The sequence below is a fragment of the Myotis daubentonii genome, chromosome 3, assembly GCF_963259705.1.
Source record: "Myotis daubentonii chromosome 3, mMyoDau2.1, whole genome shotgun sequence".
NCBI classification, from domain to species: Eukaryota; Metazoa; Chordata; class Mammalia; order Chiroptera; family Vespertilionidae; genus Myotis; species Myotis daubentonii.
In genome coordinates, this window is record NC_081842.1 from 190395745 (window position 1) to 190409617 (window position 13873).

A 13873-nucleotide genomic window follows, 5' to 3' on the forward strand; every position below is an offset into this window, starting at 1 on the left:
GCCTTTGTTCCTTTGTCAAAGATCAGTTGACTATATTTACGTGGGACTATTTTGGGGTTCTCTACTATGTTCTATTGATCTATTTGTCTATTCTCACACCAATACCACACTGTCTTGATTACTGTGTTTTATAGTAAGTCTTAAAGTTGGGTACTGTCAGTCTTCAAACTTTGTGGGGGTTTTTTCAATATTGTGGTGACTATTCTGGGTCTTTTGCTGCTCCGTATAAACTTTAGTATCAGTTTGTTGATATCCACAAAATAACTTGCTGGGATTTTTATTGGGATTGCCTTGAATCGACAGATCAAGTTTGGAAGAATCGACATGTTGACAATATTGAGTCTTCCTATGTATGAATACAGAATATTGCTCCATTTAATTTGTCCTAGTTATATTTTAAAACATTGATGTGTGGATCAACTGTATTGTGGTAAGAGAAAATACTCCATGTGATTTTAACCCTTTGAAATTTGGGACTTGCTTTATGGTTTTGTATTGGTATTGGTTGGTTTTTGCAAATCCTCCTTGGATGCTTGGAAATTATGTGTATTCTGCAGTTTTGGGGAGGCAATGTCTATGTATGTCTCATTTTTGTTATTATCCTTTTTAAATCTTCCATATACTTTCTGAATTTTTCGATCTGCTTTTTGAATCCGTTTCTGAGAGAATTGTGTTGAAATCTCCAACCTCATTTATTGAAAGACTTTTCCCACGGAGTGGCCTTGGTACTCTTGTTGAAAATCATTTGCCTACATATGTACGAGGTTTATTTCTGGGCTATTCTATCCTATCCTATTCTATTCTATTCTATTCTATTCGAATATATGCCTATTCTTATGCTTCTACCATACTGCTTTGATTACTGTAGTTTTGTAGGAAGTTTCAAAATCAGGAATTATAAGAGCTTTGACTTTTTTAAAAAATTATTATTGTTCTCACTATTCAGGATCCCTTCAAATTCTATCTAAATTTGGTATATATAAATTCTTCTATTTTTGCAAAATAGATTATTAAGAGTTTGATAGGTATTATACCAACTCTGTAGACTGCTTTAGTATTGACAATAGTATTGACAAAATTTTAACAATATTATGTCTTTTAATCCATGGACACGGGATGCCTTTTCATGAATTGGAGTCTTTTTAAAATTTTTTTCAATAATATTTTGTAGTCTTTAGTGTACAAGTCTTTTAACACATGGTTAAGTTTATTCATAAATATATATATATATATTGATATTATTGTAAATGGATTTTTTCTTAATTTCCTTTTTGAATGGTTCATTATTAAGTGTATAGAAAGACAATTGATTTTTGTATCTTGCAATTTTTCTGAATTTATTTATTACTTCTAACCATTGTTTTGCGGAATCTTTAGGATTTTTCTACATATAAGATCATGTTGTCTGTGGACAGAGATAATTAACTTCTTCCTTCTCAATTTGGATGCCTTTATTTATTTTTTGTGCCTGATTGTCGGGCTAGGACTTCCAGTACTATGTTGAATAGAGTGGTGAAGGGGGCATTGTCTTGTCCCTGATCTTAAAGGAAAAGCTTTAAATATGTCATTGAGTATGATGTTAGCTGTGGGCTTTTCATGTGTATACACAGCTGCTTTTAAATGTCTTAATTTCCCTAAGGGTCTCGCCTCTGCTTCTTCTCAGGGCCTTAGAGGTTCTGCTGCACCCCTTTGCTTATCATCTCTTGCCTCCAAGCATCCCTGAGCCTGCAGTTCCTCTGCAGTTTTCAGATGCCATGGCATGTGCCACTGCTCACAGCAGCCTCCAAACGACGCCGCTGTTCTTGTCTGAGTCAGATGGAACAGAAATCAGTCCCTTGGGCGGCCCCCAGTCATGCCTACACATTGCAAACAAATTCCATTCTTTTCCAGAGAAGAAACTAAGAATTGGGTGACTTCCTCCTAATTGTACTGGGCTTGGGAATGGGTCCGCTGGGGTGTGCAAAAACACCATGAAACTGCCTACTGCTTTTAGTTTTTCTTTTTTTATAAAAATCATCACCCAAGGATATGCTTTATTGGAGAGAGAGAGAGAAAAAGAGAGAGAGAGAGAGACATTAATCAGCTGCCTCATGGGACGCCCTGACTGAGAATCAAACCTGCAACCTGGGTATGTGCTCTGCCGGGAAATTGAACCAGAAACCATCGTGGTGTCGGGATGATGCTCTAAACAACCCAGCCACCCGGCCAGGGCATAGATCTGCCTTTTCTTAATTGGGCATTTGCTTGGTTGTTGCAGCCCCTCGACTGGTTTCTAGAGCTCCCACATCACTATAACCAGTCAACCTATTGTGTTTTTAGGTGGGAGGAGAAAGGTCTGGATTTTCTGACATCACCGTCAGAAAGCTCTAATAGTTTTATTTTTAAAAAACTTTCACATTTAGGTCTATAATATCCAACTTGAATTGGATTTTGTGTGATGAATTATAACTCCACTATGTTCATGCTATGTGGCATTGGGAAAATAACCTCTCCGTACTTCATTTTCGTGACCAGTAAGATGAGGGGCAAATAGTACCTTCCTCATAGGGTTATGGTGAGACATCTGCATGTATGTATATGTGTAAAAGGCTCAGAAATGTGTCTAGAAAGTAGTGCAGTCTACTTGCCATACACATTTTTAAAAATATATATTTTTATTGATTTCAGAGAGGAAGGGAGAGGGAGAGAGAGATAGAAGCATCAATGAGGAGAGAGAATCATCAACTGCCTCCTGCACTCCCCCTACTAGGGATTGAGCCTGCAACCAGGGCATGTGTCCTGCAGGGAACCCAACCATGACCTCCTGGGTTCCTAGGTCGATGTTCAACCACTGAGCCACCATGGCTGGGCTGTCTTGTTTGCTTGTTTGTTTGTTTGTTTGTTTTTGTTTGTTTTAGACATAGGTCAGAGTGGAGTTTTGATTCAATTGGACAATAAGGCTCATGCCTGACACATCATAAATGCATAATGAAAATTAATTGACTGATTAAAGGGAATCAAATACACTTAGGGAAAATGCAAAAAGGCACACAAGATATGATTCCAGCTCTTGGGGGCTCTTAGTGTAGTTGGACAGATAATGCTCCATCAGGAAGGAATTATATAACAGCACAAGAAGATCCGCAGTCCAAATGTTTGGAACTCCAGGGAAGAAGGGTCAGGGTTCAAAGAGAGAAATCCCTGGGATTTGGATGTGGCTGCTAAGGGAGGACTCGAGGAGGGGGAGTAGCTTAGGTGGGCCTGGAAGGACGGACAGGTTTTAGAGAGGAGCCGAGTTGGGAGGGAGCATGTAGGATGAGCTTGGATCCTCCCAGGGGGATGCGTGGACTGCACAAGCAGAGGTGGGGAGGAGGGTTCTGATTGGTGATGGGGAGGCGGAGGGAAAGTCCAAGGGCCAAGAGCATCGTTGGGAAGTCAAGGTTCTGCTCTGGCAGGCTCCAAAAGAGTAGAAAAGAACTCAATCTCGCCACCTAGACCCCATGTTGGGCCAAGCTGTGAGGTCCCTGGCTCAGCATGCCAAGCTTTGTGTGCGCTGTGAGTATGGGTGGCCATTATGTGGTTTCCCGTTGCTATGGTTTGGATTTGTCCCTTTCGGAGCCTCTAGTTGTAGATGACAGAAAGTGGAGTGTGTGAATCCTTTCTCATTTGCTTGTTTCTACTACACAGAAGGAGATAATTTTCTCCGAGCAAAGGGCTGATTCTAGCATTCTCCAACCTTGATTGTTTCCTTGTCCCTTCATATATAGTAGTCTCTCCTCCTTCCCCCTTATTCAGGGTTTCACTTTCCACGGTTCCGGTTACCTGTGGTTGACCATGTTAAAAAAATATTAAATGGGAACTTCCAGAAACAAACAATCCATAAGTTTTTCAATTGGGTGCCATTCAGAGTAGCGTGATGAAATCTGGCTCCATTCTGCTCTGTCCCATCTGATCCCTGAATCATCCCATTGTTCGGTGTATCCTCCTTGTCTACCCTACCGGCCCTTTAATCACTTAGTAGCCACCTGGATTATCAGATCGACTGTCATGGTATCACAGTGCTTGTGTTCAAGTAACCCTCATTTCACTTAATAATAGCCCCCAAAGCAACGCTGGCAATTCAAGAAGGCAGCAAGTGCTTCCTTTAAGTGAAAAGGTGAAAGTTCTTGACTTAATAAAGACAGACAAAAAGTCATATGCTAAGATCTATGGTAAGAACATAAAATTGCGTAGAAGGAAAAATAAATTTGTTCTAGGTTTACTGTCACACCTCAAACTGTAACAGTTTGGGCACAGTGTATGGTGAGTGCTTGGGTGAGATGGAAAAGGCATTACATGTGTGGGTGGAAGATATGAACAGATAGAGACCACACTCAAATCACTTTTTTACAGTACATTGTCATAATTGTTCTATTTTATTTTTAGTTATTTTTGTTAATCTCTTACTGTGCCTATTTATAGATTAAATTTACAGTATATATGTATAGGAAAAGACATAGCACAGAGAGGGTTTGGTACTAGCTGTGGTTTCAGGCATCCACTGTGGGGGGGGTGTCTCGTTTTTACCCCCTCTCGTGAGGGGGTCTACTGCACCCTGACTGCTGTTTCTCCTCAAGGGCAGGTAGGGGAGAGATGCAGAAAAAGGGATGATTTTCTTGCGGACTCATCAGCTGGGCTCATTATCTGCCATTTTGGGGGCTGCTGGAGGGCCAGGCAGACTAATGATGACCTGTCTCCTGAGCCCCCGCCTCGCACTCCCACCTGCCAGGTTCCCTCAGGGCCTTCTTTCCACATCAGAAACTGTTCTGGGTATTGGCAAAGGCCTGCCTCCTCTGGCCTCCTGGTCCACGGCAGCCTGGATGTTCCTGGCTACCCGGAGGCCGGACTGGATGGCAGTGTCGATCCAGCCAGGGGGCAGGCAGGTGTGCTCGCCAGCAAAGTGGATGCGGCCCTCTGGCTGGGAGAGCCGCGGCACATAGTCCTTAGATTGGTAGGGAGCGAACACAGCGAAGGCGCCCCCGACGAGGGGATCCAGAGACCAGTGCTTGAGCACAGAGGAGGGGCAAAGGTGCCGCAGCGCCTCCCTGGGCATCTGGTGCACCGCCCCCAGGTCCTCCAGGACGATAGCCACCACCTGGTCGTGCTTCATGGACGCGAAGAAGAGGGAATCGTCGCCCAGCGTGTAGGAGGCCAGCAGGACACCCTTGCCGCTGGGAAGGCTGTGGCTGGGGTAGTAGATGTAGCGCGACGGCCCATCGGTGATGGAGACCCCGCCGTGGATGCCATCCCGCTCCCAGAAGGGCTCCTTACAGGCCAGGACCACCTTGGTAGCGCTGACGTAATGCACCGAGCGCAGCGCGTCCACCTTGTCTAGCGAGAGTGGTGGCCTAAAGGTGATGAGGCTTGTGGCGCTGGCGGAGGCGGAGATGATGACAAAATCCGCTGTGAGGTTGTGCAGTGCAGAGTTGGACTTGCCCACCCGGTAGGAAACGTGGACCTCAGGCCCATCCCTCACTACCAGCTCCACCCTGGAGCCCAGATGGATGGTGCCAGGCTTCAAGCTGGCACTCAGGGCTTCTGGGAACTGGTCGAAGCCACCTGTGATCTCGGTAAAGCTGTGGAGGTGAAGAGAGCGGAGGGTGAGGGTGGGAGGCGTGAGGCCAGGTCGCCCCGTCTCCAGCAGGGATCCTGGTCTGAAAGGGGAAGAAGCTAGCTTCATATACATACTTTATACGTCATCTTAAACAGTCTCTGCGAGGGAAGGATTAGCCTTAAATTTTCTAGTTTGGAACACTGACACCCAGAGAAAAGGGTGTTTCCCATGATGACAGGCCCTGGGTTCAGCCACCATGTAATTCTGCATCCCAAGAGGAATCCTACAGACCTGGGTTTGGATTCAGGCTCCAGCCCTTGGCCCAGTTGTGCCAACTTGGCTGTTTCATAATTTCGCTGGGCCGCAGAAGCCTCACTGGCTCTGAATAATGGTACCTACCTTCTAGGTGATCATAAGATTAAATGCCATAATGCTTGGGAAGTGCTTAGGACAGTGCCTGGCACATAGTAACTGCTCAATAATCCAAGTTCCCTTTCTCTGCTCTGATTGGAGGAGGGGGCAGATTTGAGTTCTGATTTAGATCAGTCTTACTCATCACTTTTGGAGAAGATGATGTCAGATTTCCCGGACTCTAGGAATGACTTGAATTCAACATCCTCATTCATCATATCCCTGATCATCCTGGCTGCTCCTGGGTTCAGCATCCCTTCTTTCACCAGGTAAGCCTGTGGGGAGGTAGAAATGCCAGATGGAGGGCCCAGTGTATAGGAAGGGGCTTTAGCAGGGCCCAGGTCAGGCCAGGGGTGGGCCTGGACTCCAGGGAGGCAAAGGCATGGCAGTGGGAAGAGAGGTCCTGGTAGGCAGGGGACAACCTCCGGCAGCTACGCTGAGCACCCCATCCCTCCGTCTCTACCTTTGCCTCACTCACCTTGGTGGAGTTAGAAGAGGACATCAGGTGGCTGCAGTTGAAATTTTTCAGACTTTGATTGATCTGCAAAAGGGCAGGAAGGGGAAGCAGCTTTAGGTTAAAGCTAATTGTCCAGAAGCAGTATTCCTGGGCTCTCAGGATGTCCCTTTGAAGAGGGAGGAGACAAAACGGTGGGGGAGGGAAGGACCCAAGGAAGACACTTCCAGGAGCTCCTAAATGCTTCTCTTTCTCCTAAAGTCTCCCCTTCGTTTAAAGATGTGTGGAGACTAAAGTTTAAGGTCAAGACATTCACTGCGACCTAGCAGGATTGATTCAATACCAGGGGTTCCCTTTCCTTCCATTGCCACTGATCAAGCAATTCCATGGGCCACCCAGGGACAGAGGATATGGGGTTGGGTACCAGGGTTGGGTGGTAGCACTCTTAGGGAGTGTTAGAGGGAAGGCAGACCCATCAGGCGTGTATTGGATAAGAGTCAGGTGACTGGGTCCATCCACTCACTTGCGTGGTGACTTCAGGCCAGACCCTGCTCTTTCCCACCCCTGGGAGGGGTGAGGCAGGAGGCACGTTGGCAGTGGACTGGTGGGAGAGATTCTCAGCATTCTTGCCCTTCTCCGTGGGGTTCATGGAGTAGCCCAGGATCTCTGGGTTGGCCTTGACCTCTCTCATGCGGTAGCGTTGTCCATTGTTGAGGTACCAGGCGTTGTCATTGTAATGGATGAATGTGTTCAGCCTCGGGCCCAGCTTCTTGACATAGGTGTGAACCAGCCTGGAGAAAGTACAGACATCAGCATGACACCCATCCCAATGGCACTGCATTCCTGCTGGCCGCACAATAGGAGCCATTTCCGGGAAAACTAGTTTCTTTATGTGCCCAGGGAACTCAGACCAACTCCTTCCTCATCTCTACCCCTGTGTCTCCTTGCTGTGGCATTAGTTCATTTCCTTCTGTTTTTGCCCTGAGGGAGGTGGGGAGTAGGGAGTTCACCCATCACAGAATGAAGGCCCTTTAGGAAATACCAGTGTACAGGGTTCAAACGTAGAACCAGAGGCCTGTTGTTTCAGACAGTATTTGAAATTCCACTTTCCATTCCTAGGTAAGCTCGAGGCCGTATCTAAAGACTTCTAGTTTGGGCTAATTCACTTGGGTTTTGTTTTAGTTTTTGGTGGTGTTTTGAGGGAAATCTCAGGTTCCGTTTATATTTTAAAAAGAAGTCATATTTTCCCCAGCCTCACATTTTGATTTCCAGTCAGGCAGAGCATGTGCTGGGGGGTTGGGGCTTGATCCCCAGTAGGGGGTGCAGGAGGCAGCTGACCAATGTTTCCATCTCTCTATCCCTTCCTTTCTTTCTAAAATCAATAAAAACATATTTAAAAAAATAAGTCATATTTTTAGAGGTATATGGGACACCAGCTGAGGGGTCTTTTTCTCTTAGAAGCCTCAGGACCAGAGGCCAGGTTCTTTTCCAGGAGCTGGGTACAGTTTTAGGGTTAGGATTAGGGTTTTGAAGTCAAGCATCTTCTTTTGTGCCAGGCATGCCCCTGCTTTTGAGGAGCTTTGTCATTTTCTCCTGGGAGAGTCTTGGGTGAATCACTTAATATCTCTGAGCCCAGTTTCTTGATTTGTAAGTGGGAAACATAAGAGTATCAAATTGCAATAATGAAATAATGCACATAGTAAGCATTCGACAAATGGCAGCTGTTATCATTTGATAGCTCACTGCGGTATAACTGACATGTAAGAAGCTGCCCATATTTAAAGTATACAATTTGATGAGTTAATGGTCATTATTATCATTATTAGTTTAGGATCTTCCACTTTCTCTGTGACCCTGGGCTCTGAGGATATGGACTGGTCTCTGTCAAGTGGGAGACCAGTGTTAGTCCCGACTTGCAGGATCCGATCCGACGGGACAGTGAATCTGAACGGGCTCTAACTCAATGGCAGCAGGACCCACACTACCTCCTCCTAATCACCCCTACTTGTCCTCCCTCCAACCTTTTCCCAGGTCTTACCTGTGGGACTTCGGGATTCGCATGGGCCCCAGTTCGTGGTACCAGCCCTCCTCCTTGTTCCTGATTGTGACCACTCGACCCCCAATGCGGTTGCTGGCTTCCAAGACGGAAACCTGGGGTCCCAAGAAGCTGCTGTCATTCCCAGGGCCAGGCTCTCCCTTCTCCACCCTGTACTCCCCCCACCCAGTCACCCAGGCACAGGCTCTAATCTGGATCCCTAGCGCTAGGTCCCCGAATGTGCAGGATAACCAAACCGTGGGGATACGGAGCCCTCCGGGAGGGTCCTCAGTATGTGAGTGGGGCAGAAGAGTTCCGCGTGGCAGGGGACAGCGTGCCTCTTGGTCTTCACCTGTTAGCAAACCCCTTCTCTACTTTTGTTTCCAGGAGAACACAGGTTGCAGTTAAGGTCGACTCTCAGGGGAGTTTTGAGAAACAATGACTAAGGGCTAAGAGATCCAGTGGGTTACGTGCAATTGTTTTCTTGGTGTTTTCCCACCCAAGCAAGCAAACCCAGAGGCAAAGGGCTGAGGCCCCTCCAAAGCCGGCTCACCTGGTGGCCAGCGTCCTGCAGGGCCTTGGCTGCCACCAGGCCGGACATGCCAGCTCCCACCACCACCACGCGCCGGGGCAGTGGGGCGGTGTGGAGGCCCTCCTGGGCTGTGACAACGATGGACTCATACTCAGGGTCCTGGAAGCACTTGGCCAGGTCCTCACGGTGGCCAAGGCAGCTGGGAGTAGCCAACAGGAGCCCCAAGACCAGCATTCCTGGGGCAGAGAAAGGAGTGGGGGCTGCTTTTCTGGGGCCACCTGCGCCAGGATGAGCTTGGCTGTGTGAACGCGCGGGGACGGTAAGGTCAGGCAGAGTCTGTTGAATGTGTGGTTGTAAACACTTATGCTTGTGATTGTCTCTGGTGGGGTGATTGAGTTGTGTGGGTACGAATGGATGTGCGAACCATGCTGGTGTTAGTTGTGTGATTGTAATTGTGGACTGCAAGCTCATGTGTTTGCATGTGATTGGAAATCATGCAATGTATGCAGATTTGTATTTGACTGTAAATAGGCCTGCTTCTGATGGCGAGTGTGCCTGTGTGTGAGCTTGTCTGTGATACAAGTTGCTGTGACTGTGAGTTTGTGATTGTTGCACTGTACTGTGCACAGACTGTGCATTGTCTGTGATTTTTAAAAAATATAGTTTATTGATTTTTTACAGAGAGGAAGGGAGAGGAATGGAGAGTTAGAAACGTCAATGAGAGAGAAACATCGATCAGCTGCCTCCTACACACCCCCTACTGGGGATGTGCCCGCAACCAAGGTACATGCCCTTGATCAGAATCGAACCTGGGACCCCCTCAGTCCACAGGCCATCGCTCCATCCACCGAGCCAAACCGGTTAGGGCCATTGTCTGTGATTTTATGTGAGGGGATGTGTTTGTGGGACAGTGTGTTACCCGAGCAAATGTGTGCATGAATCTGTATGGGACAGTGAGATGGGATGTACTGTGTGTGTATAAGCCTGGGTGTGTTGGATGTGTGTTAGCCTGGGTTTGGAAAAGATCATTTGCTTGAGTTGGAGAGAGAATATGTTTGCTTGTGTTCTTGTATTTAATTCTGTGTGTGCATTTGAGTGTGAGGCTAGATGGGGGGCGGGGGGGCGGGCTGGGGCCTGAAGGTATCTGTGTCCTTTGGGAATATGTACATTTGTGAGAGGATGGTGTGTGTGTGTGTGTGTGTGTGTGTGTGTGTGTGTGTGTGTGTGTACGTGAGTGTGTAAAGCCCATCTCTCCAGGGAAAGAGAGTGGAGGAATTGTGACCAGGTTCTCAATGACATCACTAGCCCCGGGGACCTTGGCAGTCCTGTCCCTCTTCCCCAGCCTCACAGTGTTTTTCCAAAGCCCTCCGGGTTTCTAACGTGCAGCCGAGATTGAAACCAGTGTTGGTATATAACATGCAATACATCCTGTTGCCTGTTCTTAAAGGGAAAGCCAGGAGCTGGGTCACGTTGTGCCCCCTTGCACTGTGGGATTTGGGGCAGGTGAGAACGCTTGGTCTATCTAGTCTTTGTACAGGCGGGACCACCGAGGTTCACAAGAGAAAAGGGATCTCCAGGGGCTGCCCTTGAGGAGAGGCAGGCCACCCAGCTGTTCCCAATGCCAAGAGAGCCTCCTGCAGGGGTGACTCCTCAGGAAAGTGGGGAGGGTACCCATGCCTCAGCCTCGCCCTTTTTCCCTCCCCCAGGCCTACTTCAGCCTCATTAATCCATTCTCCACCCCTGACACATTTTTTCATCTCCCTGGGCTGCCACAATTCCTCTCTCAGACCCCACGCTCTTCCCCTTGAATGGGCCCAGCCCCCAGACTCATTCCTATATCCATTCTCTTGACTCACTTTCAATACCCGGACCTACCCATAGACCCTAGTCTAGTTCCTGTCGCATCTCGGTCCCCATCCTCCTTCCCCTTGCATGACCCTATATCCAGACTCCCCTTTGGATCCATCTCAACTCCCTCAGCCCACCCCACCCCTGGATATAGCTCTTGTCCCTGTTTCAGAGTTCAATCCCTCCTGCCGCTGGTGCCTCTCTCAGACGTAGAGAAAGGACTCCACTTACCCCTCATCTTGGCCATGGACTTGCAGCTCATGATGGGCCCTGGGCGGCTCTCCCTCTTTATGAGCAGCCAGCTTCACCCTGGCAGTAGCTGGCCTCATCCCACCAGCCTGCCCAGGGCACTATTGGCTGAGCCAAGCAGAGAAAGAAGCATGCCCTCAAGGCCTGGGCTGTCAGGTGAGATGTCCACAGTGACTCAGTCCATCCTTGCTGTTTCAAGGGACCTGGCATATATGGCATACTGTTCTTAATATGTTTGCTCACCTTCTTGGCACTATGTGCTTTAACCAAGGTCTCCTCTCTGAGAAAGGTTGTTTCCCCAGGTAGGGATTTTCCCCTGAAGTTAGGGAGGGAATAAAACCCCTCAACTAAGTGCCAGGCGGGTAATTAATCACTTTAACTACGAACAATCATGCTTAAGCTACATAATCTTTACTCCCTGGAATGGAGATAAGAAACGCCCTACCCTTTGTAATAGAGATTGATAGGATTGAATCAACTGGTATAAATACAGATGTAACAAGACAGCAAGAGACAGAACTTAGAAGACAGAACCAAGAGAGACAGAACCTAGGCACAGAACCTACACAGAACGTTCTCTAGAGACAGAAGAACTTCGCTGGAGAGAACATGGCAAAAGATCCTGGACAGAAACTGGCAACAGAACCTAGAGACAGAACCTAGCGAGAGAACATGGCAAAAGATCCTGGACTGAACCTGACTATAGAACATGGCAAGAGAACCTGACTAGAGCCTGGTGACTGAACCTGGCTGGAGAACCTGGACAGAACCTGGCTGGAGAACCCAGCGAGGGAACATGGCTACAGAACCTGGCTGGAGAACCTGGAGAACCTAGCAAGAGAACATGGACACAGAACCTGGCTGGAGATCCTAACCAGAACTTCGCTGGAGATCCTAAACAGAACTTGGCTAAAGATTGTGGCTAGAGATCCTGGCAAGGCTGCTGATCAACTGAACGCTGTCTCCATGTCATTCCTTCTTCGCCGACTCCGTCCACACCTTTGGGGACCCCTGGACCTGCTGGGGTTGGACCCCAGCAATTCCCAGCCTCATCTTCTGCATCCCCACCTTCCACCAGGCCTGTCTCCCTTCCCAGGGAAACCACTTCTCCCAGCCCAGACCCCGGCACCGCACCTGAGTGCCAATGTGCAGGAGGAACCTCATTTTTTTTTTTCTCAGAAAAGATGCGTGGGAGGGATCATAGAGGACCAAGTCCTTGCATGATTTGAAAATGCCTTCATTTTTAACTGACTTTATTGTTAAGGTTCATCTTAGTTTTTATTGATATTGACTTGACTGAGTACAGAATTCTACCATTTTCACTGGATCTGGGAAGGCTCAAACACTGTGCCCCAAGACTCCACAGGGAATTCGACCTGCAAGAACATTCTTGTGCCCAGTTCATGTCTGTGCTCCTGAATGTCTTCAATTTTTTTAGAGTCCTGTGTTCTGGATAAAGTCTAATGCTAATTCTGTTTCTTGTTTGTGTGTGTGTTTGTTTATTTGTTGCAGGTAATCTCTTGTCTTCCCCACAACTGGAAGCATATAAGGATTTTCTCTTTTTCATAATTCTGAAATTACATGAAGACATGTTTGGATATCAATTCATCCCCACCCCCGCCATCACCCCACCCCCGAGTCATCTGGTTGGCAGACAGGGTTATTTGGGTCTGAAGACGTAAGACTTTGCCAGCTCCGGCAATTATCTTTTTATTTTTATCAGTTATTTCTATTTTTATCCTAGAATTCCTAGTAGGTTGAATTGGAATCTTTTATTTTTTCCTTATACTTTCATTTCTTTATCATTTTATCTAAATTTTGAAAGTGACATTATATAAATTGTGTTGTACTGGGTGTATTCTGCAACTTGTTTTTCTTTTATATACATTCCATTGGAATTAATAACTACTTAATTATTCACGGCCTGAGAAGGCAGTGGGGCTCCTGTTGGAGAATGATGTCTATGGAGACAAAGGAAGGGCCTGCCCTGGGGCTTCTGCAGGAGACCATGGCTGGGCTGGGAGCAGGAGCTGTGATACACAGCTCTGTGTTGTGCAGAAGAGGCCAGGACAGTGATCCCCTGCACTCAGGTGCACCCTGACTACACCCCACCCCCAGACTGAGGATGAACACCATGCCCCAGGCCTCTAAGCAGAATTTGATCTGTAGAACATTCTTGTGCACAGTTCATGTCTGCGCTCTGGACCACTTGAACGGACTGGTCTCCAAGTGGCTCTTGACACGAGATAGTTCTGTCCACATACACAGAAGGGGGGCTGATGTTGCTGACGGCGATTCGGGGAAGGTCAAAGCCTCTGGAAGCATCTTTTGTGGCACCATTGAATGTACCCTGGCCCTCATGGTGCTCACAATCCTCTCCAAACACACAGGTACCCACGCATATCGAGCATGTGTGTGTAATCCCACAGACCCATGTCCCTACCTCATTTCACACTTCACTGGTCAGTGTGTGCCCCCAGGTATGGGGTCAAGAGACTCCCCCCCATTGTCAAGGAGAGCTGGAGAATGAGCCCTGGAATGATCCTTCGGCATTATCCTGCCTGTTCACTCTCCCCCACAGCCCACCCCTACACACACGCACACACACACACACACACACACACACACACACACACACCCCTCTTTGTCCTTCATGCAGGGCAATCCTGGAGCAGAATTAGGAGGTTGGGGCCAGGCTCACTAGACATCAAAAGCACTTTGGGAGGGAATGTCCTCAGAATGGGAGCAGCTGCCCCTCCTCCATCACACCCA

The 13873-nt window shown here is 47.7% G+C and overlaps 1 protein-coding gene across 1 annotated transcript; it reads right to left on the bottom strand.

Moving 5' to 3' along the window:
• Positions 1-4745: 4745 nt before the first annotated feature.
• LOC132229771 (L-amino acid oxidase-like) lies at positions 4746-9431 on the bottom strand. Its single transcript, XM_059686234.1, has 7 exons — positions 9413-9431; positions 9026-9240; positions 8476-8588; positions 6961-7228; positions 6462-6524; positions 6125-6258; positions 4746-5594 (listed from the first exon to the last, which is right to left on the bottom strand). The coding sequence occupies exons 1-7, from the start codon at positions 9429-9431 to the stop codon at positions 4754-4756; spliced, it is 1653 nt and encodes a 550-aa protein (XP_059542217.1). The 3' UTR covers positions 4746-4753.
• Between the last annotated feature and the right edge of the window lie 4442 nt (positions 9432-13873).

What these genes read in the sequence shown, in the direction of transcription:
- LOC132229771 (XM_059686234.1), bottom strand. An exon ending in GGCCTGAAGTCACCACGCAA is followed by an intron (nt 6,525 to 6,960) that starts GTGAGTGGATGG and finishes GCCCTTTTGCAG; the next exon opens with ATCAATCAAAGTCTGAAAAA. An exon ending in CCTCTTCTAACTCCACCAAG is followed by an intron (nt 6,259 to 6,461) that starts GTGAGTGAGGCA and finishes ACCTCCCCACAG; the next exon opens with GCTTACCTGGTGAAAGAAGG.